Here is a 24,851-nt window from a genome sequence, read left to right as displayed (position 1 = left end):
TATATCTGGGAAATGAACATGCAAACTTCGCCACCTCTCAGTCTAATTTATTCATGGAGGCTGTAGTTCTTCCAGAATGTCCTCCTTAGAGCAATTTCTAGCCCCTTCTGGGCTAAAGGGAATAAAAATGATTACTACTTGTCTGGGTTTGAAACAATGCTGTCCTCAAGGAAAACTGACGATGGAACAGGCTTCCGTATCATGAGGTTAATGACAGTTTTCCAGAGGCCTAAAACTCAGGGGTCCTTAAGAGATTTCCTGATCCTAGGAGAAAAGTATGTGGTACTGCAGACATACCACGTCAAAAGAACTACTCTTCTTAGTTCTTGCCTTCTGTTTCTTCCCCTCCACATTTAGTTTTGAGACTTAGTCCCCTATCCTTTCATTGAATCAATTATTTTTCCTCCTTTAAGACCTCTCTGCATATGCCACAACCTGAAATTCCCTAAAAAATGACCTAAAATCATGTAATTTCAGGCCTTCCTTTAAAAAAAAATAACATCCCCTACTCAGGCAAAAATATATTAAACAGGTAAACTATATTTTTCAAATTTAGAATGAGCCCTTGCTCTTAAAATTTAAAAAAGTCTGTGATTTCAGAGAGATGCCTCAACATAGTATTCTTCCTTACGAATGCTTAAACCACTGACTTTGATGGAAAGCAAGAGTAGTATTCTAAAGTGCTATGACTAGTGCCTTTTGTTGGTTGCTCTCTTTTTGTATTTCTAATCCTACCCAGCTGAAACAGCTGACCTAACCATCCTTGATAAAAATAAATTCTCCCTCTAAACATGGTGGTAGTGACCTTGATAAGGACTTGGGACTGGTGTCCCACAACACTAAGAGAGTGATAGGAGTGAGTGAATTCTGGAGGCCTCAGACATCTTCATCATCAACTTTATTTTACTATTAAAATTTGACTTTAGAGGAATTAAGCTGACCACATATTGCTCTGTCAAAATGAGAATGAGATGCTACCTTTTTACTAGGATGGCTATAATAGGATGTAGATTAATCAGACACTTTATATGTTGCTGTTGGGAATATAACATGGTACAGCTGTTGTGAAAAACAGTTTGGAGGTCTCTCAAAAACCTAAGCCTAGAGTTACCAGATAACCCTGCAATTCCACTTCTAGGTATAGATCCAAAATAATTGAAACAGGTGCTCAAACAAATGCATGTACAAGCATGTTTAGAGCACTACTACTCACAATAACCAAAAGGAAATGTCTTTTTGTTTATTGTGTCCATTAATGGATGAACAAACAAAATGTCATCAATATCCATCAATGGATGTCCATCAATGTCCATAAATGGATGAATAAACAAAATGTGGTATATACCTAAATGGAATGTTATTCCATAAAGATGAATAAAGGACTGATACATACTACAACACGGATAAGCCTTCAAAATGATACACTAAGTGAAAGAAGCCAGACACAACAGCTAACATATTGTACAATTCTACTTGTATGAAATATCCAAAATAGATGGATCCATATAGAATGCAGATTGGCAGTTGCTAGGAGCTGGGGGGAGAGGGAGGGAAGGGGAGCAACTGCTTAGTGGGTGATATGGTTTGGCTGTGTCTCCACCCAAATCTCATTTTGAATTGTAGCTCCCATAATTCCCACCTGTTGTGGGAGGGACCCAGTGGGAGATAACTGAATCATGGGGGTGGTTCCCCCATATTGTTCTCATGGTAGTGAATAAGTCTCACGAGATCTGATGGCTTTATAAGAGGAAATCCCTTTCACTTGTCTCTCATTCTCTCTTCTCTGCTGCCGTGTAAGACATGCCTTTTGTCTTCCATCATGATTGTGAAGCCTCCCCAGCCAAGTGGAACTGTGAGTCCATTAAACCTCTTTTTCTTTATAAATTACCCAGTCTCGGGTATGTCTTTATCAGCAGGGTGAAAACAGACTAATACAGTGGACAAGGGGTTTTACTTTGGAGTGACAGAAATGTTTTGGAACTAGATAGGGATGGTGGTTGCACAACATCAAATGTGCTAAATGCCACTAAATTGTTCACATTAAAATGATTACTTTTAAGTTACGTGAATTGAGCTTCAATAAGTTATTTTTTAAAAATAAAAAACATACTGCCTTGGGAAGAACCTTGATAAGTACAAAATTTTATTGCTGAAGAGAGCCAGATGAATCAGTTGATTCACATGCCTTATTTCTGTAGGTAAGGAAATTAAATTCCCTAAAAATGATATAATTTGCCCATGGCCTTTCCCAAAGTCAAGAGCACAGCAAATCTCTTCTAGTTGTTTGCTTTGCTTTCCTTGTCTGTGAGCCTTTATATTAGGAGGAAACATAATTGAGCTTTTTTTCTTTTTAAATCAATCTGTAAATGCCTTTTTCTCTTGGAGAAAATACAGAGGATAATTTTTAAACATCCTCTTCAGACTCAAGAATATGAATTAACCATGCATTCCATTGGTACATCTGGGACCCAGTGAGACAATGACTAATTCATGTAAACAACTGTAATTTTTCACTGCTAACTCTTGTTTACCTGATAGAGATGCACGGGTAATCCTCCTTGATAGAGAAAAAAAAATCTAATTATCTCCATTTGGTTTTAGAATGTCTTGTGGTCCAGATAATGTCAAGGCATTTACTTCTAGCAAACAAATTAAATAAAGACAGTTTGCAATGCTCTTAATCTACCTTCCCTCCCCCAGGGTCCTGCTCTGTTTTCTTCTCTCTCATCTTCTGCATCTCCTATCCCCATCCTGAAATCTAGTAAGCTGTAGTGACAGACCTTAAGAGTATCACAGGTTTCCTTTCTAAATAATGTTCCCTTCCCTGGATTTTCTTTCCCTTTTCCATTTCTGTATCTCTGGTTGTTCAAACATATACAGGAATATGGATTTTACTAAGTCCTTTAATTATAAAAACATTGTAAAATTAAAACATTATAATTATACAGCAACATTATTAATATGAAAAGATATGGCTTTAATTAAGAAATTATTTTTGTCAAAGAAATTTGTTTTTCCATGAGGCAAAATTTAATACCTAGTATGATTTAATCAACTGGCAATTCCTTTTGCAAAATATCCTTTTAATGAGTAATTTCTTAAATCTATTTGAAAGCATCTTCACACTAGATCAGAGGTAATATAATAAAAGCTATTCACATTCTCATTGGAATGTTACTTTTTAATATAGTAACTATGGGATCTCAGAAGATGTACAGCAGAGCCTCCATATGGCACAGAAAAAAGACAAGAAACTAACTAGTTGGCACTCGCCTAGTTATGGACTGAATGTTGGTGCCCCCACCATTAATATGCAGAAACCTCATCCTCGTTGTGATGATACTTGGAGGTGGGGTCATTGGGAGATAATTAGGTCATGAAGGTAGAGTCATACCCTCATGATAGGATTTGTGTCCTTATAAGCAGAGACATGAGAGACATGATTTCTCTCTCCCCCATTTGAGGGTAGGGCAAGAAGGCAGTCAGCTGCAAATAAGGAAGGGAGTTCTCATCAAGAACTGGGCCATGCTGGCACCCAGATATCAAATTTCCAGCCACCAGAACTGGGAGACAGAAATACAGTGTTGTTTAAGTCATCCAGTTTATGGCATTTTTGTATAGCAGTCCAAATGAAGACCTGTCTTTCGATACTTTAAAAACAACAACGTCTTCTTGGACATCAGTATGCTAAATCTCTAACAGTCACTAGATCGTATTTTTGTCAGTTGTCCTTGAGAAAGTATATTCTGGCCTTATGAAGAAGCAAAAGACTAGAAAAGAAAACAAATTTCTTAAAGGAGCAGAAAAGCTCTTTGCATCTTAGTTGTCTTCCCACTAACTAACAAGCCAAATTCTTTTAAGAACAAAGAGTTGAAGGTTTACCTTTCTTTCTTAATCATTGCCAAATGCATGACATTTCTCAAGCATTTTCTTCACAGAAGATATTCTCTTGCCAGATAATTCTGCAAGACATGCCAGAAGAGAAACATCTGCTTTCCACATTTAGGACCTCTTCAGCTGGTTTTGCAACAGAAACCTCAATCTAAGGTCAAATCATTGTAATAACACAGTCTCCAGCACAGTTGATGTGGTTGCAATGTGAAATGAATTGGGAGAAAACAGAAGTGAACCAGTGTGGCCTCAAATAAAATGTCAAATTTCCACAAGCAAAATCCTACTAAAAAAAAAACTAGGAACAATTTGAGTAGCTGAAAATAATCTGCAAACATTCTGCTTTGCTCTTCTACAACTGACAAGGTCTATGGAAAGCATGATTTCTGCCCGGCATGACAACAAAGAAAGCCATTTCCAATTCAGTCTGTAAGGAAAAAGGAAATAAACAACTTCAGCAAATATTTATCAGGTACCACATTAGTTTGTGAGGGCTGCCAAACAGAATACCACAGACCGGATGGCTTAAACAACAGAAATTTATTTTCTCACAGTCCCGGAGGCTGGAAGTCTGAGATCTAGGTTTTGGCAGGGTTGGTTTCTGAGATCCCTCTCTTTGGCTTGTAGATGGCAGTCTTCTTTCTATGTTTTCCCATGGTCTTCCTTCTGTGTATGTCTGTCCTAATCTCTGATTATAAGGACACAACTCATACTGGATTAGTGCCCACTCTACTAGCCTCATTTTAACTTAATTATTTATGTAAAGACCCTATCTCCAAACTTGGTCATATTCTGAGGTACTGGGGGGTTAACGAACTCAACACATGAATTTGGGGGACAAAATTCAGCCTATAACAAATACATATACAGTGTCAGGCACTGTATGCAAACCAATTAGCATTGAAAAATCAAAGGAAGTTCTTAACTGTTTCATTTTTTTCTACAGAAACACAAATCTGAAAAGAAATGAAGAACCATCTTTGCCTTAGGATGTGGCAAATGGAGCTTTGGAACTGATGCATATTCAAAAGAAGGATCTCCTGCCCTAGCAACACAGCAAGACCCCATTTCTACAAAATAGAAAAAAAAGAGCCAGGTGTGGTGGTGAGTGCCTATAGTCCCAGTTACTCGGGAGGCTGAGATGGGAGGACAGCTTGAGCCTAGGAGATCAAGGCTGCGGTGATCCATGATTGTGCCACTACACCCCAGCCTGGGCGACAGTGTGAGACCTTGTCTCAAAAAAAGAGAAGGTGCTCTTTGCCTGTTGTGAAAGAGACCTTCCATAGATAGCTTATCCAATGAACACTGGTGCTCATGCACATGTGTGTGTACTGGCATCTCCAGGTTGGTTAACATGGTACCTGCCTCGTGACCAGTTCACTACTTAGTGATGTGGTCACATTTCTGTTGGTTCTTCTTTCAGACACAGCCCCAGGGCCTCATTCTGGCAGCCAAAGTCAGGTCCCTGGTTTGCCGCCTCCAACAGTCCCACTCTGTGAGATCCTGGTTAATTTGGTTTGTACTTAAAAAAAAAAAAAACCTACAAAAAAACTACAAAAAAAGTGCCAAGAATGTCTCCCTTATTTATGAAATGCAATATACTTTCTTAGTGAAAAATGGGTTCTCTTCTAACTTGCTATTCAGAAGGGACATAATGGTTTTGCATACTCATAGCTTCTCTTTCTAATCTTTCTGGAAATCTAAGATGCTAAATGTTCTTGGCTCTCAACTGAGTCCTTTCTATCTTTAGGCACCATTCAATGTCCCCAGCTTTTTCATCAGACAACTCTCATTTTATATCCTCTTAGTGTATTACTATAATTTTTAATTCTATACAGAGGATCTCACTCATTTCTCAACTATCCATTGTCCCAACAATTATTTTTACTTGAATAAAGTATATAATATTTTCCTTTGATCAAGTATATCAGAATATCATGGTGTGTTTAAGTGTTAAGACACTGAGGACAGCACCACTCAGGAAAAAGTGAGGTGTCTATGGAGCTAGCCTTGCAGAGTTAATCTGCTCTTAACTAGTGGTGGCCATAGACTAAAGTGTACATGCACAAGGTAAGTCAAGTTCTACTTCTGAAGTCTGAGACCTAAGCTCTCCATAGCTAGAAGATGCCATGAAACAGAAACAAGCCATTCACCTGCCCATAGTAGGTGATTCTGTATAAATGAGAACAGGAACAGAATTCAGGTGACATGGTACCAGAATTGAGGACTAGACAAGCAGGGAGGGATGTTGTATTAGTCCATTCTCATGCTACTATAAAGAACTGACCAAGGCTGAGTACTTTCTAAAGGAAAGAGGTTTAATTGACTCACAGTTCTGCATTGCTGGGGAGGCCTCAAGAAACTTGCCATCATTGCAGAAAGGGAAGCAAAACACGTCCTTCTTCACATAATGGCAGGAAGAAGTGCTGAGCAAAAGGGAAAAAGCCCCTTATGAAACCATCAGATATCCTGAGAACTCTCTCACTATCATGAGAACAGCATGGAAGTAACCACCCCAATGATTCAATTACCTCCCACCAGGTCCCTCCTACTACGATTTAAGATGAGATTTGGGTTGGGACATAGCCAAACCATATCAGATGTTAACCCATCCAAGCACAGTGTACAGGAAATACCACTCTTTGGAATGTGGAAATCATTGAACTAAGCAGTGGAAGCTAGTACATGGAAACATGAGTCGTTTAGGCAACTCAGATACAATGTCATGAGGAAAGCAAAGGAAGGGATAGCTGAGGCTGGCACAGAAGACAGTGGGAAGACAGAAGGTTACATAGTCAGTTTGGCCCTGTTGAAAAGTCATGGAGATCCAGGAAGAGGTGGCTGGAGAAGGAAACTCAAGCGCTGAAAAGAAAAAAGAAGAAAGCTGGACTAGAGTAAGGTAAGGCCCTAAAGGATGAGAAGGGAGATTAAGAAGTGATCACAAGTTTCTTGATCAAGGAAAGGGTTGTCAGCCCAGGATTTCCCAACATGCCTGGGAGCAATGTCTTCCAAGATAAAGATGTCACCTGCAAAACTAGTCTTCAGTGTCCTGAAGGACCTATTCTCAAAGAACTCAACAATATCACTTCCATTCTGCCCTCTGTGTATCTGCAGCTAAAATTTCTCCACATTGTTTCCATCCTCAGGTTTTTCCCACCAATTCAGCTTGCTAACAGAGTACCCAAGTTTCTCATTCCTTCTATTTAATCTGTCTCTTTTTATCCAGGTAAATGCTTGTACTATCTAGGTAATAGCCACAAATGCCATTTCACACCTTACTAAAACATTACATTTATGTCACCCTATTCAGTTTCAAACTTATTTGATTCTCTTTCTCTGGGGACTAATTTATATAGAGATACCTTTAATGACAAAACTTTCCAAACTATTTTCTGATTCAATCTTTTCGACTAAGAATTACCAGTTATTTCTTATGTCTCATTTCTTCTTCCTATCACCTCTGTCCATGTTCACAGTAACAGGCTTTGTACTTTTATCTGAGCCCTTTTTTAAAAATTCCTCTCTCAAGTTTCTCTACTTTTAGTCTTCTAAATCAAGTTAATGAATTGTCTGCTATCTCAGGCCCTCTGACACCTGATCCCCTGAGTAGAAGCCTGTTGTTCTTGTATCTTACACAATGATTCACTGCAGAGATCTCTCTCTGAGCCTGGGATTTCATGACACTGAAAACATAGAACGAGCTTTATAAATGGCAGCCATATTTCATCTACACACGGAAGCTGCTCACCTACCTCAGGGGAAGGTTTCAGAAACAGATGGTCTGCTTTGGGGACTACATACACTCAGAATTTCTTATTTGGAATTACATTTTACATGAATAAAAAATACAGTAAATCATCTAAAGCTCTAAAAGTGTATGCAGAGACCTCTATAAATACCAGACATGTTGTTTGCAGCACAATTTATTATCTGGTCATAGTATTTGGGCACATTATTAGGTACCGATTTAACACCATGTAACCTCTCTTGACACAGAGCAACCCAAAAAGAAAACTTCAAAATGTGCAACAGCAATAAATATCAAGCTTTCTGATCTAAAATGTATAAATATAAAATATCAGTCATTTCTGGAAACATCTTAAGAAAATCCGGCAACCACATGTCCGTGAGTAGGTGTCTGATGTTGATGGTGCTTACATTCAGAACATATCACCTCAGATCCAACACAATTATTTTTATGTCTTTTACCAACACATGTTTGCATATCTAGGAAAGAAAAAATTGGTTTTACTATATGTTTGATTTTAGCATAATGTTTACCATATGATTTTCTTTAGGGAGGGAGTACAGATTTCCTAATTTTAAATTGTTCCTGATTTTTAAAATATTTCCAATCAGAACAAATACAATCACATTTATTAATTTCAACAAAAACAAAAATATTTACAGGGGTTGCCAAATAATTTTCATTTTAAGTAAATGCTAATTTCAATATAATGTTCTCTGATGTTACAGCCACAGAACCGCCAAAAAATTAGGGGAAAAAAAAGGCGTAGTCAAATGTTTCTTTTGGACTATGCAAAAGTAATCAAGAAGTATGATCGTAGTTTTCATACAATTGCTATGAAAAAACTAATTTGGCCATATCAAGCAGAAAGAATTCATGCAACATTTTAAATGCCATTTTCTATGATAATTGTTTACTTATTTGGACTCTGAAGAAAACTTTTAAATATCATACATATATATAAGTGGAAAGGTAACTTTGTGCACCATTAATTCTGCTATAGAAATATTGATGTTTCCTCGTAAATACAATTATTTTGAGAATAAATCAGAAATTAAGTATGCCGATAGATTAATTTTCTGAGATAAAACTCCAAACTAAGCAGTACAGTATTTTATCTTATATTAGACTGCTACTATTTATTTAAAAACAGGTTGCGGGGGCAGTGAATAAGAAATACCTGGAAAAATAACTAATATGATGTACTCACACTGAACAGCCTGGGCTCCTTGGTGTGTGGATGAAAGCCCTTTTTTTTACAAGCAGAAACCTCAAGCATGCCAGCATTGGTGAGCCTGAAGATGCCAGTGCTAAATTTCAGAGTGAAAACAGGTAGAAAAATTAACGATCATTTGGGCATTCCAGATGCTTTATTTGAACAGCACACACATACATATTCCTCAAATGGGATTGAGAACTCACAAACTAGGAATTCCATAGGGATTTTTTTTTTTTTTTAACCAATGACTGGCCCAGAGGAGAGAAACCCAGGAGGAGGCAATGCTGCTGCTAGGAGCCTGCAGGATCGTTAAGGGGACAAGGCAAATAAGCTATTGTGTGTGACCTCACAGGAAAGGCCAAGGCCCCACCAGAGAGTCCCACGAGAGGAAATTACAAGTGGCAGATATTTCGAATTCTTCTAATAATGTTAATACAGATTATAGCAATAGCAAATAGGTATTGAGTGCCTGCTGTGGTACCAGGCACTATGCTAAGCACTGAACATAGGCTATTATCTAATTTCATCTTTACATCCATCCCTGATGGGCAGGTATGAGGGATGAAGAGGCAGAGGCCTACAGTGGTCAAGTATCCTGCCTAACACAACACTTGAGGGGTGAAGCCATGATTTCCATATGTTTGTTTGATTCCCATGCTCATAACTACTCTACAATAATCAGTGTCCCCAAAGCTAGAAAGGTTTTTTCTCAGCTAAGGCTAGAACATTTCTTATGGTAGAACATAATACAGTAGAAATGAGTCCTAAAAAGGCTAACTGGGATAGCATCCTTCTTAAATGTTATTCACTTCAAAGTCACGCTAACTGAAGAAAGAAAATCAGTAATTCTGCCACAGAATGGACCTTAAACTGCAGAGCTACAGGTCGATGGCAGCTGACTGCCACCCATCTCTTTTTCCCAAGGGTGTTGTGTGCTTGTCAATCCAAGTACCACAACCTGGTGTCTGGACACACAGGAACCCAGCAGCCCTAGACAAAGCCTTCTTTGGGCTCCCCTGAAGAGTCACACTTACTCTTTATGCTTTGGTGAGCAAACAATGGCAATGGCCTCTGGTAACATGAGTTGATAGGAACAGTGAGTGTGAAGATCAACGCTGGATAAGAATGCAGTTTGAGTGGGATGCGTCTATAAACACAAAAGAAGACAATCTTACTAGGATAGCTGTCTTAGGCAAGGCCACAGCTTATTTTAATAGAAAATTCTGTTTTATAAAAAATTATTTTTAACCATCAATCAAATAAGGGATTTTTAAAAAGGTTTTGCTGACATAATCCTTCCCTTTATGCATTCCTATTATTTGCTATTTTGGAATAACTATGACTTTGAGAAGAGGCTCCTAGAAGTGTTGGTGTCCTTTCTTCTTTTGGGGAAAGAGCGAGCTGGAAATTAATTTGCTAGGGGCTTTAAATAGATTCTCATATAATTATCACAACTCATTTATGAGATACTTATTTTATTATCTGAATTTTACATACAAGGATCCCAAAACTAAGGGAGGTTACATAATGCGCCTGTGGTCACACAGCTGGTAAGGAGCAGAGCTGTGATTGGAAACCCTGGACACAAGATATGTATATACAACATTAGGAACATTAAAAGGAAGTTTTCACTAAATAGACCACATGTTGCTGTGTATCGTTTTGTGGATTGCCATTTCCTATAAATGGGAGAATGGGAGACTCCAAGTTGTTAAAGGTATTTGGGACTAATCTTGCATAGCAACTAAATATATAGGGAGGAAAAAAGGGGGATTATAAATTAAAAGAAATCTGCCAAGTTTCTGGCTACATGCAAATGTGTTTATGCATGGTCAATCAGAGGTTCATATTTGAATATAAAAAATAAATGCACATCTAGTTATTTTAAAAATTCATATTAAACCCTAATTACTCTTGAAAAAAAGAATGTGACTATTTTAATCATGAAACAAAGATTCTTGGCACCACTGTCTAGGTCCTGACTCCATTACTCGCTAGCCATATGACACTGTGAAGATTACTTAGCCTTCTCTTGCCCATTTCATCATCTGTAAAATTGGAATAATATTTTCTGCATGGGATTGTTATGAAGATGAAATATGACAGTCCATTAAAATTCTTGGAACAGTGCTTAGCACATAGAAATAAAAGTCATTGGCTGTTGTTATTGCTGTTGTTATTCTAATGTCTTTATTAACTAAAAGGCACAGATCCATAGTAGTAGCTAAATGTCTTTACGCAAAACTATATTCTATTAAAGAAATGTAAGATTTTAAAACAATTTTTAGGCCAGGCATAGTGGCTCATGCCTGTAATCCCCACTTTGAGTGGCCAAGGTGAGAGGATCAGTTGAGCCCAAGGGTTCAAGACCAGCCTGGACACTATAGGTAGACTCCATCTCTACCAAAAAAAACCAAAAAGTTGTTTTAATTAGCTAGACATGGTGGCATGTGCCTGTAGTCTCAACTACTTGAGGGGGCTGAGGTGAGAGGAGCACTTGAGCCAGGGAGGTTGAGGCTACAGTGAGCTGTGATCACTCTACTGCACTCCAGCCTGGACAACAGAGCAAGACTCTGTCTTGGAAAAAAAAAAAAAAAAAGCAAGAAAAAGTTTTTTTCTGCTTTAATAGAATGAAGGCAAAATCAGATGATTATTTACAGAAAGCTACATGTTCTGCAAGGAAAAAATAACACTTGGCCTATAAAAACTTAGATCGACAAAGGAATGGAAATTATCCTAACTTTTAAAATGCAAATCTTCAGTAGGGGGTACGAGTGGGAGTATCTGACAGCCTGTTATCTTACAAGGAACACCTTCTCTTTGTAAAATAGAGGCTTCTATGTCTTTGTGAGAAATTAAAAATTGTTCAAAGAAACTATAGTGCTGTGGAGGCGGCAAGCAGGTTATCATACAGACAAATCACTCTGCTTGTCAATTTATTTCCACACGGAATGCACACCACATGACCTGAGTCCTTCATTTCTGCCAAAAGGAATTATGTCTATTCCAATGAGAACAGTTTTCCCATGGGAGAATGAGGCTCCCATTCCCTCACTCTACGGAAATGAAAATGATGATGACAATGATAACAATGGCAGCAGATGCCATTTATTGCAACTGTATAATGTGAACTAATCACTTTCCATGAGTCATATCATTGAATTCTCACAGCAACAAGTGCTATTATTATCTCCATTTTGCAGGTGAGGAAACTGAGGTAAGCAAGAAAGTGAGTAACTTGTGGATGCTCATAAAGCTAGTTAAACCAAAAAGTCCAAATTCAAATACATGTCTGTCTGATTATATTTCAGACCTTTTTTCCCGATGACTAATTTGTATTTGAAAAAAGCCAGCTCTGGAATTTGTTGCTATTATTACACTTGATAAAAAACATCATAAAAAGTCATTACAATCACTGAGGTTTAGAAATGTAACATTTTTGTATTTTCATCCAACCACAATAATTTGATATGGTGAAATGAGTTTAACAAAAAGTCCTAGAATTCAAGAATTATGCTAAACTTATTAAACAACTCACTTTCATAATTGCATGCATTATGTTCACAGTACCTCATAAGGGGAAAATTTTTGTTTCTAATTTGGAAAATGTTTTGTTAGCTAAGCTAACATTGACTTGTCAATGTAAATGCATAATTTAATGGACTGTCATTCTTGCTAGAATTTGTTTTGCTTTAAAATGCATTCTTGTTACAGAAATCATGTTAAGCTAAATAAGGCATTCTTTTTACAGAAATCATGTTAAGCTAAATAATATAGCAATTTCCAGGCAAACTGTAATGCATATTACTTACTGTTAAGTAAAGCAAATACACATATGTAGAGTTTTACAAACTCTTCATTATAAATAATTTCTTGCATTTGAGAGGCAGTTTATACTTTTCAAAGAGTTTTCACACCTGGTATCTTGTTTCCTGTTCACAGAAATCCAGTGAGGAGAGAAGGCATTCATGAGCCTCACTCAGCCAATGAGGGAATCTGGAAACTAGGCAAGAAGTCCTGACTGATAGAACATAATAATTTACAGGTGGAGTTGGGACTAAAGTCTCCTGTACCCTCCAGAACTGCATAATACCAAATGCTTAGGAAGTGTGTGTGTGTGTGTGCGTGGATGCTGCCCCTCCCCAGTGCTTCTCTATAAAGCAAGTAAAAATGATCATGTATCATTCCTCAAGGGCACTTGGAGGTCCCCAGAATGTGTCCTGGAAATTTTCTTGGCCAGTATCCCATCTTAGAGGGATGGCTTATCCCAGCCTGCTATGGTTTGAATGGTGGGGTCTTCACCACTATTCATGATGAAACTTAATCCTCAATGCAACAGTATTAAGAAGTGTGGTCTTTGGGAGGTGAGTAATCACAAAGGCTCCACTCTAATGAATGGTATTAAGACCCTTGTGAAAGGGCTTAAGGTTGAAGGGAGTGCTCTCTTGCCCTTCTGCCTTCCACCCTGTGAGGACACAGCAACAAGGTGCCATTGGTGTCTAGTGAAGGCTTCTTGTGGAAGCTGAGAGCAGCCCTCACTAGACACCAATGCTGGTGCCTTGATCTTGGACTTCCCAGCCTCTAGGACCAGACAAAACAAATTTCTGTTCTTTTTAAATCACCCTATATCAGGCATTTTGTTATAGCAGCAAAAACACACCAAGACGTTATCCCAGATCCAGCTTATGTGAGACTGAATGGAAAAAATTTCCCTCAGCTGGATTGCACTATGGCTAGAAAGGATAGATTATTATCACCAATTATAACAGGTACAATTTTCTGAGTCCCTCAAAAAATGTGCTGTGAAATTCACCAATAGTATCTCATTTAATATGAAATATCCTGTGAAGTCAAGTATTATGATCTCCATTTTATGGATGATAAAACTGATGCTCAGATTGCTTAATAACTTGCCAATGCCCCTACAGTAAATTCTTAGCACAGCCAAGATTTAACCTCATGTCCATTTGACTTGCTCCTATGATGGCCTGGTGGATGTTGGAATTCAATGTTTTGGGCCCTATCCTCTTGCCTTACTCTGTGGCTGTTTATACAGTAATGCATACATCGTTTGCCTATCTGAGGGGTGTCAGGGAGTGTAGCTGATATATACAAACACGTTTAAAAGAAACATTTTCAGATATTTTCTTAAAATAATCTAATTTAGACCCACATCAATAGTTGTGTAGCCAAATCAGTTAACAATTTGGCTAAGCCTTCACTAGGCTATGTAAAATCATCTAAAACAAATCACCTGATTTCCAAATGTTACTCTCTTTCTTCCTACTTCTTTTAACTTTAGATAATACGAAAAAGCAAAAGATACACGTTCTCCAAATCCAGATTTGACAGATTTAGACACAATCTAACACTGAAAAACATGCCATAATATGGTGAACTTTATTTTTTTAAATATCTGTTATTCTTTTCTTTTTGCTTGAGAACCACTACTTAAATGATGACCTTTATTACATTTGAAAAATTTAAAAAGAAGAAGCTATTTAAATGAAGCTAAACTTTTTCAAGGAGGAAAATAGCATGCCACACAAAAATAAACTGAAACCCAAAAGGTCAAACGTACATGAATCCATCCTAGAGTGAGGAGATCGTGTTGATCCTGCACATTGAATAATTCCTCTACATTCTCCACGTCACAATAGTCTGGTCCCGCAGACTGCTTTGGCACAATTACATGAGTAATAGTAAATTCATTATGTGTCTAAAAAACAAGTAGCAGAAAGAATGACATGCATCTGACACACACACACACACACACACACACAAAAAACAACGGAACAGGAAGTGCAATGTTTAAGACTAAAGAGTCCGCCAATAGGGGTGTGTGTCTAGGTACAGGGACCACTTACATTATCCCTCCCTGTACCGAGACACACAACCGTTCCCAATTCAAAAACAAGTCCCAACAGTAAAAATGGATTCTTTGCCAAAAGTTTGAGACTCAGTTGTTTGTAGCTTGAAACCCACTTTCACAATAGAAAACATAACATAAATAGGAATTTGCATGCCAGGCTTCTGTGGAAGTTTAGTTAATAAATGATGTCTTGATATAGCTGTAATGGAAAAACTGAACAAAACAAGGACAGATTTGTTTGGAGGGGGAGATACTAGTTAAATAATTTTGTGGTGTTACCAAAAGGCATTTCTTAGGGTTGTGAAGGTTGATGGTTTTGTTTTTATATTACTAATTATATTGAATGTCACTTCAAGATTTACGACATTCTTCGAATGTTGCGAGGACTCACTAGGATCTTCTGTAATTAAGATAATGTTTTGGATTTGCAATCAGATAAAGAGAAAGGAAAAAACAAATTATTCCTCTTAGGCAAAAGGTAAGAGTTGAGAGGAAGAGGGTTGTGAAGTGCCATGGGATCCTGAAGGAAGAGATGTTTGTGCAGTGAGAGGCTGTCTTCCCCCAGGCAGGCTGGCCTTTCTCTGTCCAGAGGACCATCCTCTCTCTAGCCTTAGGGCTTTCCTGCACACTATGCACTGCTCCTTCGCCCTGATTTCAACTCTTCCCTCCATCCAACCTCAAGGTTAGATTTACCAGTTACACACTCCCATGATTCCCTGCACTTGCACAGACAGCCCTCAGCCCCACTTATCATTAGTCATCTGTCTGGGTCTTCACAGCATCATAAGTATCGTGAGTCAGGCTGTTGCTGGACACCCACTGCTAATACCCAGCACACTGCCTGGCACATTTAGATATTCGGTAAATGTTTGTCTGACAACGGAGTGAATGAATCACAAATGAATCAATAAATCAATCTGAATACAACACAGGATGTGCGGGTGGATGTTTCAATAGCACACTGTCTCCTTAAGTGCAACAGAGGTGACTGTAGATGCCCATTCTCCTGTGCTTGCCACCAATGGCTTCCTCTATCTTGGAGGGAAAGAGATGACAGAATACTGGAATGCAGGAGGAGATTGTGTATTGAATACAATGTAGTATTATTCAATAAAGCAGAGGTTCCTAAGCTAAATTTTGAGGACTGAAAATATACCTGGACCCAGATATATAAACTAGCACTCAAAACAGACTATGAAAGGACACGCCCAAAGAAACATTATTTATCTTTGTTGTAGATAGGAAATTGAATGCATCTCCTTTCTTTCATCTCCTTCTATTATGACATTGTCTTTCATTACATACTTATGATATCTTCCATAATTAAATATGTCCTGTGCCTATAGGCTTTTGTTGAAACTACTGCCTTAAACTAAAGGAAACAACAAAATCCTAGTTTTATTCCATGTGTTTCTCAAAAAGGACAGCAAGATAATACATGCCACAGATTAAGTTAATTATATGAATGTATGTGAAGCTAACAATTGCAATGAAAATTTGATTTGGCAACCAGATAGATTTGGAAATCTGAAGACCTATATTTCATACCATTTTTCTAATCAAAGATTTGATTTATAGGTTGATCTTTAGGACAAGTTTTTATAGAGTCTCTGAAATTTTACAATCTATTTTCTAGAAGGATCATTCCATTAATAATGACAGTAGTTTTATAAAGTTAATTTGCGTAATGTTAATTTCATAATACTTATAACTCTTAGCATGCTGTTATTCTGTTCCACTTATCGGAAGAAATCTAGTACTATTAAAAGTATCCTATGCAGATACATATATATAAATATAAGGATCATACCAGTTTTCCACAGAGTATTCCACAGGTTTCTATTCCTCTCACTGTATTAGATTCTGCCAGCTGCAGAAATTTGTGGCAAAGATCTTTTGGCAAAACTGCACATCGCAGTCCTTCAACCACTAAATCTAAGAAACAAAAAAGGGAGAAAAGGCTAAAAAAACAAACTGTATGTCCCATCTTTCAAAATTGCTATTGGCAAGCAGTCGCAGTTGGACATAAATTTCAAAAATAAAAGTATCAGGTGTTCCACTTTCTATATTTTATTTTAAAACTCTTAGAAGTAAACATTAACTAGAAGTAAAATTAAATTATGTATATAAATTATTTTATAAGCAAAGTGAGGAGGTACCAGCACTTTTACATGTTTGTACCTTGGGTCAACTACTTACATGTTATTTTATCTTTTGGCATGAAGTAAATATAGGGTTAAATGCATAGGCTGCATAGAATGCATCTCATACCCCATAAGACATATGATAAATATTGTGTTTACCATGTTACTTATATCTTTATGAAAGTTGGTGATCAGCAAGTCAAAGCACAACATTTTGGTAAACAATTAGCAGTAAAGTAACTTTAAGAATGGTCGCCTATTATCACTCATTTCAAATAAATGGGAACACAAATTCCATCTGACAGTGTCTGTGAAGAAGAATTCTGTATTTTGGAAACCTGCCAGCACCGATCTGGCAGTACGGAGCAGCACTAATTCTTGCAGAAACACACAGGCCATTTGGAGGTTAATTATCTATGTGTATGAGATTCTCTCAGTCCAAGGATGATGCTAAGCATACCGAGTATAAACATTTATTGCTGAGCAAAGGTCTGGATAAACAATTTTCTCAGCACCTTTTCTCTCCAGAAAGATGGATGTATTTAAGATGTATGTATTTCTTAGTTAAAATACATAGAAGACAAAAGGACTTGAAATTCTTCTCATTTAAAATCTCTGTTCAATGACAAAATACTTCCCATTTATGACAGAGTCTCTGCTCTATCGGGGGCATCATATTTCCTGAATTTTAAGGTTATATATAGTAAAAGCCAGAGAGTATTGAAAGGTTAGTTCTGTCATGCATACCATATTATGCAGGGGTCCTACTACAATTAGTAATGAAATGAGGAGGACCCTCCCAGATGCTATAGAAATATGGTTCCATCCGATGAGCCTCAGTGTCTCACGGGGGTGCATTTCATCACTTACTCTGAACAGCACTTAGAGTAGCAGCTGGCGTTAAGGCCCTGTTTACAGGAGGAGAGTGGCTAGCATAATTGGTTGCATCACTTTTATTAGGTTGATCTGCAAATACATTCAGCAAGGAATTGTTCTGGTGTGTGGAAAAGCAGGACAAAGCGCTCCCATCAATCTGCTCCGACAGCCCCGAGGTTTGCTGACTTCGCATCTGACCTCGGGCTAACTCTTGCTTCTTGAGTTGATCTTCGAAAAACAGAAACTGCTCCGATTCTAGCTGCTGCTGGCGCATCTGAGCAATCCGCTTCCTTTCTGCCTCTATCAATCTCTGATGCTCCAGTTTTTTGAGAATTTCAGCTTTATATTTGTTCTATAAAGTGTGGCAGCCAGAAGAGAAGGTTAGTGTCCAAGGAAAAACATTGAACTGGAATTAGACATTTTCAGTCTTCAAGCAGACAGAGAAAAGGCTAGATACTGTGATATACCCACAGGGACACTCAGGGAACAGTGAGAGAAATACATAACATCAGGGCAAAAGCCCCTTGATCTGATTAATGCAGCAGTTCTAAATCCACTGATATTTTACCAGAGACAGGCCATGACAATCAGGATCCCTCCATTCCCTTATGCTTGTAAATACTGGAAAATCAACGTTAAGGTTGTTTGCTCAGTCAGACCGACAAGACCATATGAAACAAAATACCTCACCCCTACTGCACTTTCAATATAGTGACCACTGGCCACGTGTGATTATTTGAACTTGATTAAAATTAAACAAAATTAGAAATTCAGCATCTCAGGCACACTAGTCACATTTAAGTACCCAGTAGCCACATGTGGCTAGTGGGTACCATATTGGAAAGTGTCAAACAGAACATTTCCATCATCACAGGGAGTTCTATTGAACAGTGCTGCCCTAGAACCTTTTGCATTTGACTCTAGAACTCATACTCTGCTGGAAATTTATGGATAAGAAGGAATCACTAAAAAGAATGGTTATTAAGGCCAGGTGTGGTGGCTCACGCTTGTAATTCCAGCACTTTGGGAGGCCGAGGCGGGCGGATCACAAGGTCAGGAGATGGAGACCACGGTGAAACCCCGTCTCTACTAAAAATACAAAAAATTAGCTGGGCGCGGTGGCAGGCGCCTGTAGTCCCAGCTACTCAGGAGGCTGAGGCAGGAGAATGGCATGATCCCGGGAGATGGAGCTTGCAGTGAGCCGAGATGGCGCCACTGCACTCCAGCCAGGGGGACAGAGCGAGACTCCATCTCAAAAAAAAAAAAAAAAAAAGGTTATTAAAATGTGTTCCAACCTTCTCTGTCACCACTAACGAAGAGTTTTGCTAAAAATGAGGAGTCCCAAGCTCTCCAGTCCTAACAAAATATTCAGGCTTATTAGGTCAGATAATATGAAGTATTAATGAGCCTTTCAAGTGATTTTGATAGAAGCTAGATTTGGGAGCTACCGTAAGATGGCGGTAGCATAGGGGACACAGCTGATAGCTGCACATTCAGGTGCATACAAATCACCCTGGGGCTAATTGCAGTTGCAAATCTTGATTCAGAAGGTCTGGGATGGGGCCGGAAATTCTGCATGTCTAACAGTCTTCCAAATGATGCTAATGCTGGCTGAAGCGAGGGCTCACAGGCATCGCTGTTCATCTCTCCTAGGCTCAGTCCTGCTATTCTAACCCCACAGAGATTTCTACATGGGACACTACCGTAGGCTATGAAGTGACTGGTATCAAAGGCAGAACATGCAACAGTTGCAGAGCCTGTTCCTCCCAGGAAGATCATGAAGAGGAAGATCATACACATTGCCGACTGTGGAAGGGAGACTTGAACTGGGCTTTCGTCTGCCTTGCTGTTGCTTTGTCTTACCCTCCAAGATCATTTCTGTCTTTCATATTTCAAGTCACATTATTAATATACACACTTCAGGGACATTTCCAATTTCAACATTCCCTCTACCACTTCGTTAAAACTTACCACTGAAACTAGCCTTCCACCTTTGCCCATAGAAAGTCAAAAAGCTCAATGAGCATTCTCAGAGCTGATGAGATTGAACTGAAGTGGGAGTCAGTGAAGGTGGTAACTTCCAAAGCAAATAAAACACAAACAAAAAAGCAAAATAGCTTTATAATAATGCTATGTTGAATGCGAGTATCCGATACACTGACTGGCCAATTTCTTCTTCCAATGCCTTTCTGCCTCTCAGACATTATCATAATGGTCACTGTTTATTAATAACAACCCAGAAGCCACCACTTTTGGGTGATACAATTACATTTCAACCACATGGTTAGCTGTTATTCCATCTCAATGCAATCCTGACTATAACATTCTAAGAATCAAATTCACATTTCTAAGGCCTACATCATTAGGCACATCAAAAACCATATTCTGTTCTCCCTACCTCCTACTGGCTGTTCTTCTGGCAAAAGAGCAGCCATCTGGCTCAAGGTTATATTGGCAAGAGTCGATCAAAAAGTTCTACTTAAATCGCTGTAGGAAATCTCTTTTCTAACACATTGCTTTGTTAGATGTTGTAGGGAAATAGAAATACCACATTGTTGGTGCAACTGCTTAACCTGGATATCAGCATAAATTTTGTATTGGTTTCACATCACTGCATCTTTAATTTTTAATTTAAATGCACAGAACATTTCAAAAACTCATCACATAAAAATGAAATTCAAAAACCACTTGTACATAAAATAGTCATGAAATAAGTGTACCAAATGAACTTACTTTGCTTTGCAAATATTCTTGGTATTCTACGTTATATTTCTTTAAAAGGTCGTTTTTCAATTCATCTGTCCTTGGGAATGCAATTTCCTTCAGTTTCTTTTAAAAATATATATACATATTGATTAGTGGGATTTTCAATACACTTTTTCAGATCCTCAGGTGAGAAAGAAAAACAGCTGGTAGGTGTGTTGCAAATAAAGTCATGAGTAACCAAAGATGATGGCAGTAAAGTAACTCTTTTTTATGGGTCCAAAATATAACTTTCCAGCAGAAAAGAAACACTATTATCCCTTTTGTAAGAACTTTATTGGCCCCACTGATTAGATAAGCATTTCGTTATAGCCCAATGCTATAAAAAGTAAATAGCTAGAACTTCATGGCTACCTTTGTGGTACCCCATTTTTAGACAGTGAGTTTGAGATCAATCATTCGTTCTACAGTACATAAATCATGTAGCATCCGAATTAGAAGGGATGTGAGAGAATATATGGTGGATAGGGATTTCTACACATGCTAGACTGTAAAAAGAATAGCTGGGGCACTTTTTATAAAAATACAGATTCCCAAGCCTAATCCAGATCTACTGAATTAACACCTAGAGAAGCGGTCTGGGAATCTGGATCTCAAACAGCTTCCTCAGAGATTCTTAATGGCAAGAATATCTGGGAATTCTTATAAAGGCCAACTACCTCTTCCTTTTTAGAGGTGAGAGAGCAAAGGCCTGAAGAGATTGAAATTCCTGTTCGGTATCATGCAACCAGCCAGCAGCCCATTTAGGACTGGAACTCAAGTCTCCTGACTCTCTAGCTCTTTCACCAAATTTCGATTCTCTTAATCCTTTGTCATTCATTTATGTATTTATTCATATATCTATTCAATAAGCATAAACAAGAGAAATGTATATGGTTTTGCAGAATTTTTCTCCTACAAAAAAAATAATAATAATAAGCATAACCCTAAATTGAAAGTCACCTTGACAGCCTGGCACCTTTAGTTTCCAAACAGAACTCTCTGAGGTTGAATGAACAAGAGAATTGAGGGGGAGTGCTACACAAAGACATGATAATAAATGATACTTCAGGTAAGTGACTGTAGACATTTAAAAAGTTGACTGGGCGTGGTGGCTCATGCCTGTAATCCTAACACTTCAGGAGGCAGAGGCAGGCAGATCACCTGAGGTAAGGAGTTCGAGACCAGCCTAGCCAACATGGTGAAACTCCATCTCTATTAAAAATACAAAAATCAGGCTGGGCGCGGTGGCTCACGCCTGTAATCCCAGCACTTTGGGAGGCCGAGGCGGGCGGATCACTAGGTCAGAAGTTCGAGACTATCCTGGCTAACATGGTGAAACCCCGTCTGTACTAAAAATACAAAAAAATTAGCCAGGCATGGTGGCGTGCAACTGTAGTCCCAGCTGCTGGGGAGGCTGAGGCAGGAGAATGGCGTGAACCTGGGAGGTGGTGCTTGCAGTGAGCCGAGATCACACCACTGCACTCCAGCCTGGGTGACAGAGTGAGACTCTGTTTAAAAAAAAAAAAAAAAAATTAGCTGGGCATGGTGGCAGGTGCCTGTAATCCCAACCACTCAGTAGGCTGAGGCAGGAGAATTGCTTGAACCCGGGAGGCGGACGTTGCTGTGAGCTGAGATTGCGCCACTTCACTCCAGCCTAGGTGACAGAGCAAGACTCTGACTCAAAAAAAACAAACAAACAAATAAATAAATAATGTAGATGACCATCTGACAAAATCTGCATTTTGCTTATGCATCCTCAGGTCTGAAAAGACTCATAGGAAAGCCTTTATTTCATTATTTGGTAAAGTGTTTTTCAAAAGTTATTTAAAATTGCATGCTACAATTGGCTTTGTGTACATGATTTTATCTTCCTTCATATAAGACCAACACAAGCTATTAAAGACAAATAAATGGGAAATATTGTAAATGTTTATTTAAAAGAATATATTCACAGCTAGACATAACCAAAATTATAGATATAGCAATTATTGGTGATAAACAAATCACTTAAAAAATGATGATAAATTGCAACACTCTTTTTCCTTGATAGTATTTTAGCCTTCCACCTCCTGCTTCCCCCACAATACTTTATAATCTATAGTTACAGTTCTATAAGATGTAAATAGCTAGAACTTTGTGGTTGCCTTAATAACTAACACTAATTTTCAAACAGTTATTGAGTTCAGGGCTGTATAAAATAATCAAAAGCATCCAAAATGTCTGAAAAAAGTTTGGAGAAATACACAACATTCTCTTAATCTCCGGGAGAGATTATTGTAAAATAATTCCTTCTTCACACCATTAGGTAACGTTTTTCTTTCTTTCTTTTCCCCCAGCATCAATTAGACAAACCACACTGGCTCAATGATGATCATTAAACGTCTAAGAAAAAAATCGAAACATCATGGTTAATGGAATGAATTTCTCGTGCTCAAACTCTCAAGAGAAAGAGAAAGCGGAGGAAGGGGAAGAATGAATCAATAATGGATACTTATAGAGCATTTGATTCCACAGTGGATAAGCAAACCCACAATACCTTCATAATATCCTGCTTTTCAGGTACTGCACATTGCTGGTAATCTCGATGGTTAGGAAGCTTTTCTACAAACAAGCTAAGAAAGAGAAAACATGTTCTTAGCATTATGTAACAGCAAAAGCTCAATCATGGTTTCTAATAAGGGAATGAGCATCTTTTTTCAAAAATCACATGTTTAATAACTTATTTACCTACAGTCTTTCTATCTGCCTTTTCACTAAAGTCTGGCATGAGTATTATTTTGGTATTAACGGTTAAACTCAACAAACTAAGCACCAGAGCTAACAAGGTTAAGGTCAGGGTACTCTCTAAACAGATCAAGTCGTTTGATCTTTCTCAGGTACTGCATGCTTAACCCCAAAAGAGCACCATCTTACTTTTGTGTACTGCTGGCAACACAGAGAATCACATAAAAATATCAGAGCATGGAAAGAGTGATGTAAATTCCTTCTCACTCTTGAAAAAAACTCAAATGACCACTGATGAACCAGCAGCGCCATCGTGTGTGTATCAAAAAACTCTTAACTGAAAACTTGTAACTAAGAAAAGTGACAACCAGAATCCCTAGTGAATTAGGAGGTGCTAATTAGGAATTCATTATTTTTCATCACCATTTGAGGAACAAGAGACAGCAGCAGTGAAAGGAAATTCCTACAGGAAACCCAGTGCATCGCTTCCAGGTAAAGTGAAGAAACTGCTACCACAAGGGCAGGGAATTCTCTTTTTTATGCACCGATGTATCCTCAGCCTGAAGAATAGAATCCAGCTCATAATAAGTGCTCAATAAATATTTGCAAAATGAATGAATAACCCTTCCTTGAAAAATCATAACGAGCTGTAAATGCTGTTTCTGATCAAATAATATGCCTTATACTTACTGATTCTGTGAACCAAATAATACACACATATACTCATCATTTAATTTCCTCTGACGACAGGCTATAGGTTAGACAGAAATGTTAGAGTAATTCCCATTTTAAATGAGAAAATTAAGGCTTAAAGAAGCTTTAAAAGTTGTTAGCTATCTAAGCCTTTATAAATAGAATAAATTCAAAGACATTTAGAGCAGAGGGGACCTCAGAGATTTTCTCCCATAAATCTTTCATTCGTAGATGATGAACTAAGGCCCAGGAAGAATGAGTGAATTACAAATTATCACACAAGAGAATTCAAATATTTTGATTACACAATAATTCTGAGATATAGGGGCCTTTTCCCTTTCACCAGGCTCACAATTACATAGGAGCATATGCAAGATCAGAGCAGAAGGTGAAAAAGAAATATTATTAATTGATATTATTATTACCAATTAATATTATTAATTATTAATTGGTAACTTATTCAGAAACAAAATTTATTGGAAAAGCTTGACTATCAATGGTGGAGAATAACTTCCAATTTCATATTTATTACTTAACTTTCTAAAAACAAGTGGTTTTCCCAGGTAGGGTAAATACTGCCAACCATTCTCTAAATTTTCAAGTTCAGTAACTTGGATAAAATGCAGATCTCAATTTGTATACCATGTAAATCACCTTTAATTTTGCCCTTGGTAGAATCATGGAAGGCAATTTTTTTTTCCTGAGACGGAGTCTCGCTCTGTCACCCAGGCTGGAGTGCAGTGGCGCAATCTCGGCTCACTGCAAGCTCCGCCTCCCGGGTTCACGCCATTCTCCTGCCTCAGCCTCCCGAGTAGCTGGGACTACCGGCACTCGCCACCTCACCCAGTTAATTTTTCGTATTTTTTAGTATAGACGGGGTTTCACCATGTTAGCCAGGATGGTTTCGATCTCCTGACCTTGTGATCCGCCCATCTCGGC

The 24,851-nt window shown here is 38.1% G+C and overlaps 1 protein-coding gene and 1 long non-coding RNA gene across 5 annotated transcripts in view; one reads left to right on the top strand and one right to left on the bottom strand.

Moving 5' to 3' along the window:
- Positions 1–24,851, bottom strand: part of STAMBPL1 (STAM binding protein like 1) — a 58,091-nt gene that overhangs the window by 3,853 nt on the left and 29,387 nt on the right. Inside the window, exons 4-11 of one of the 4 annotated variants that reach the window (XM_065521120.2) lie at positions 23,032–23,107; positions 20,484–20,579; positions 17,745–18,102; positions 16,541–16,665; positions 14,440–14,577; positions 9,893–10,005; positions 8,850–8,949; positions 6,133–6,317 (exon numbers count right to left, since the gene is read on the bottom strand). In XM_065521120.2, the coding sequence (XP_065377192.1) occupies positions 6,261–6,317; positions 8,850–8,949; positions 9,893–10,005; positions 14,440–14,577; positions 16,541–16,665; positions 17,745–18,102; positions 20,484–20,579; positions 23,032–23,107 (1,063 nt within the window). In that variant the 3' untranslated portion in view covers positions 6,133–6,260. Of the gene's footprint in view, positions 1–6,132; positions 6,318–7,798; positions 8,119–8,849; positions 8,950–9,892; positions 10,006–14,439; positions 14,578–16,540; positions 16,666–17,744; positions 18,103–20,483; positions 20,580–23,031; positions 23,108–24,851 lie in introns of those variants that run through there. The other 3 variants (XM_005565896.4, XM_065521122.1, XM_065521121.2) reach the window with 3 other exon arrangements.
- Positions 1,733–5,038, top strand: LOC123566832 (uncharacterized). The gene is made up of 2 exons (XR_006689480.3): positions 1,733–1,852; positions 4,838–5,038. It is a non-coding gene; the product is annotated as an uncharacterized lncRNA (long non-coding RNA).

This window comes from Macaca fascicularis, chromosome 9 (assembly GCF_037993035.2).
Source record: "Macaca fascicularis isolate 582-1 chromosome 9, T2T-MFA8v1.1".
Lineage (NCBI taxonomy): Eukaryota > Metazoa > Chordata > Mammalia > Primates > Cercopithecidae > Macaca > Macaca fascicularis.
The sequence above is the reverse complement of the archived record's forward strand: the minus strand, read 5'-3'. Positions and strand labels throughout refer to the sequence as shown.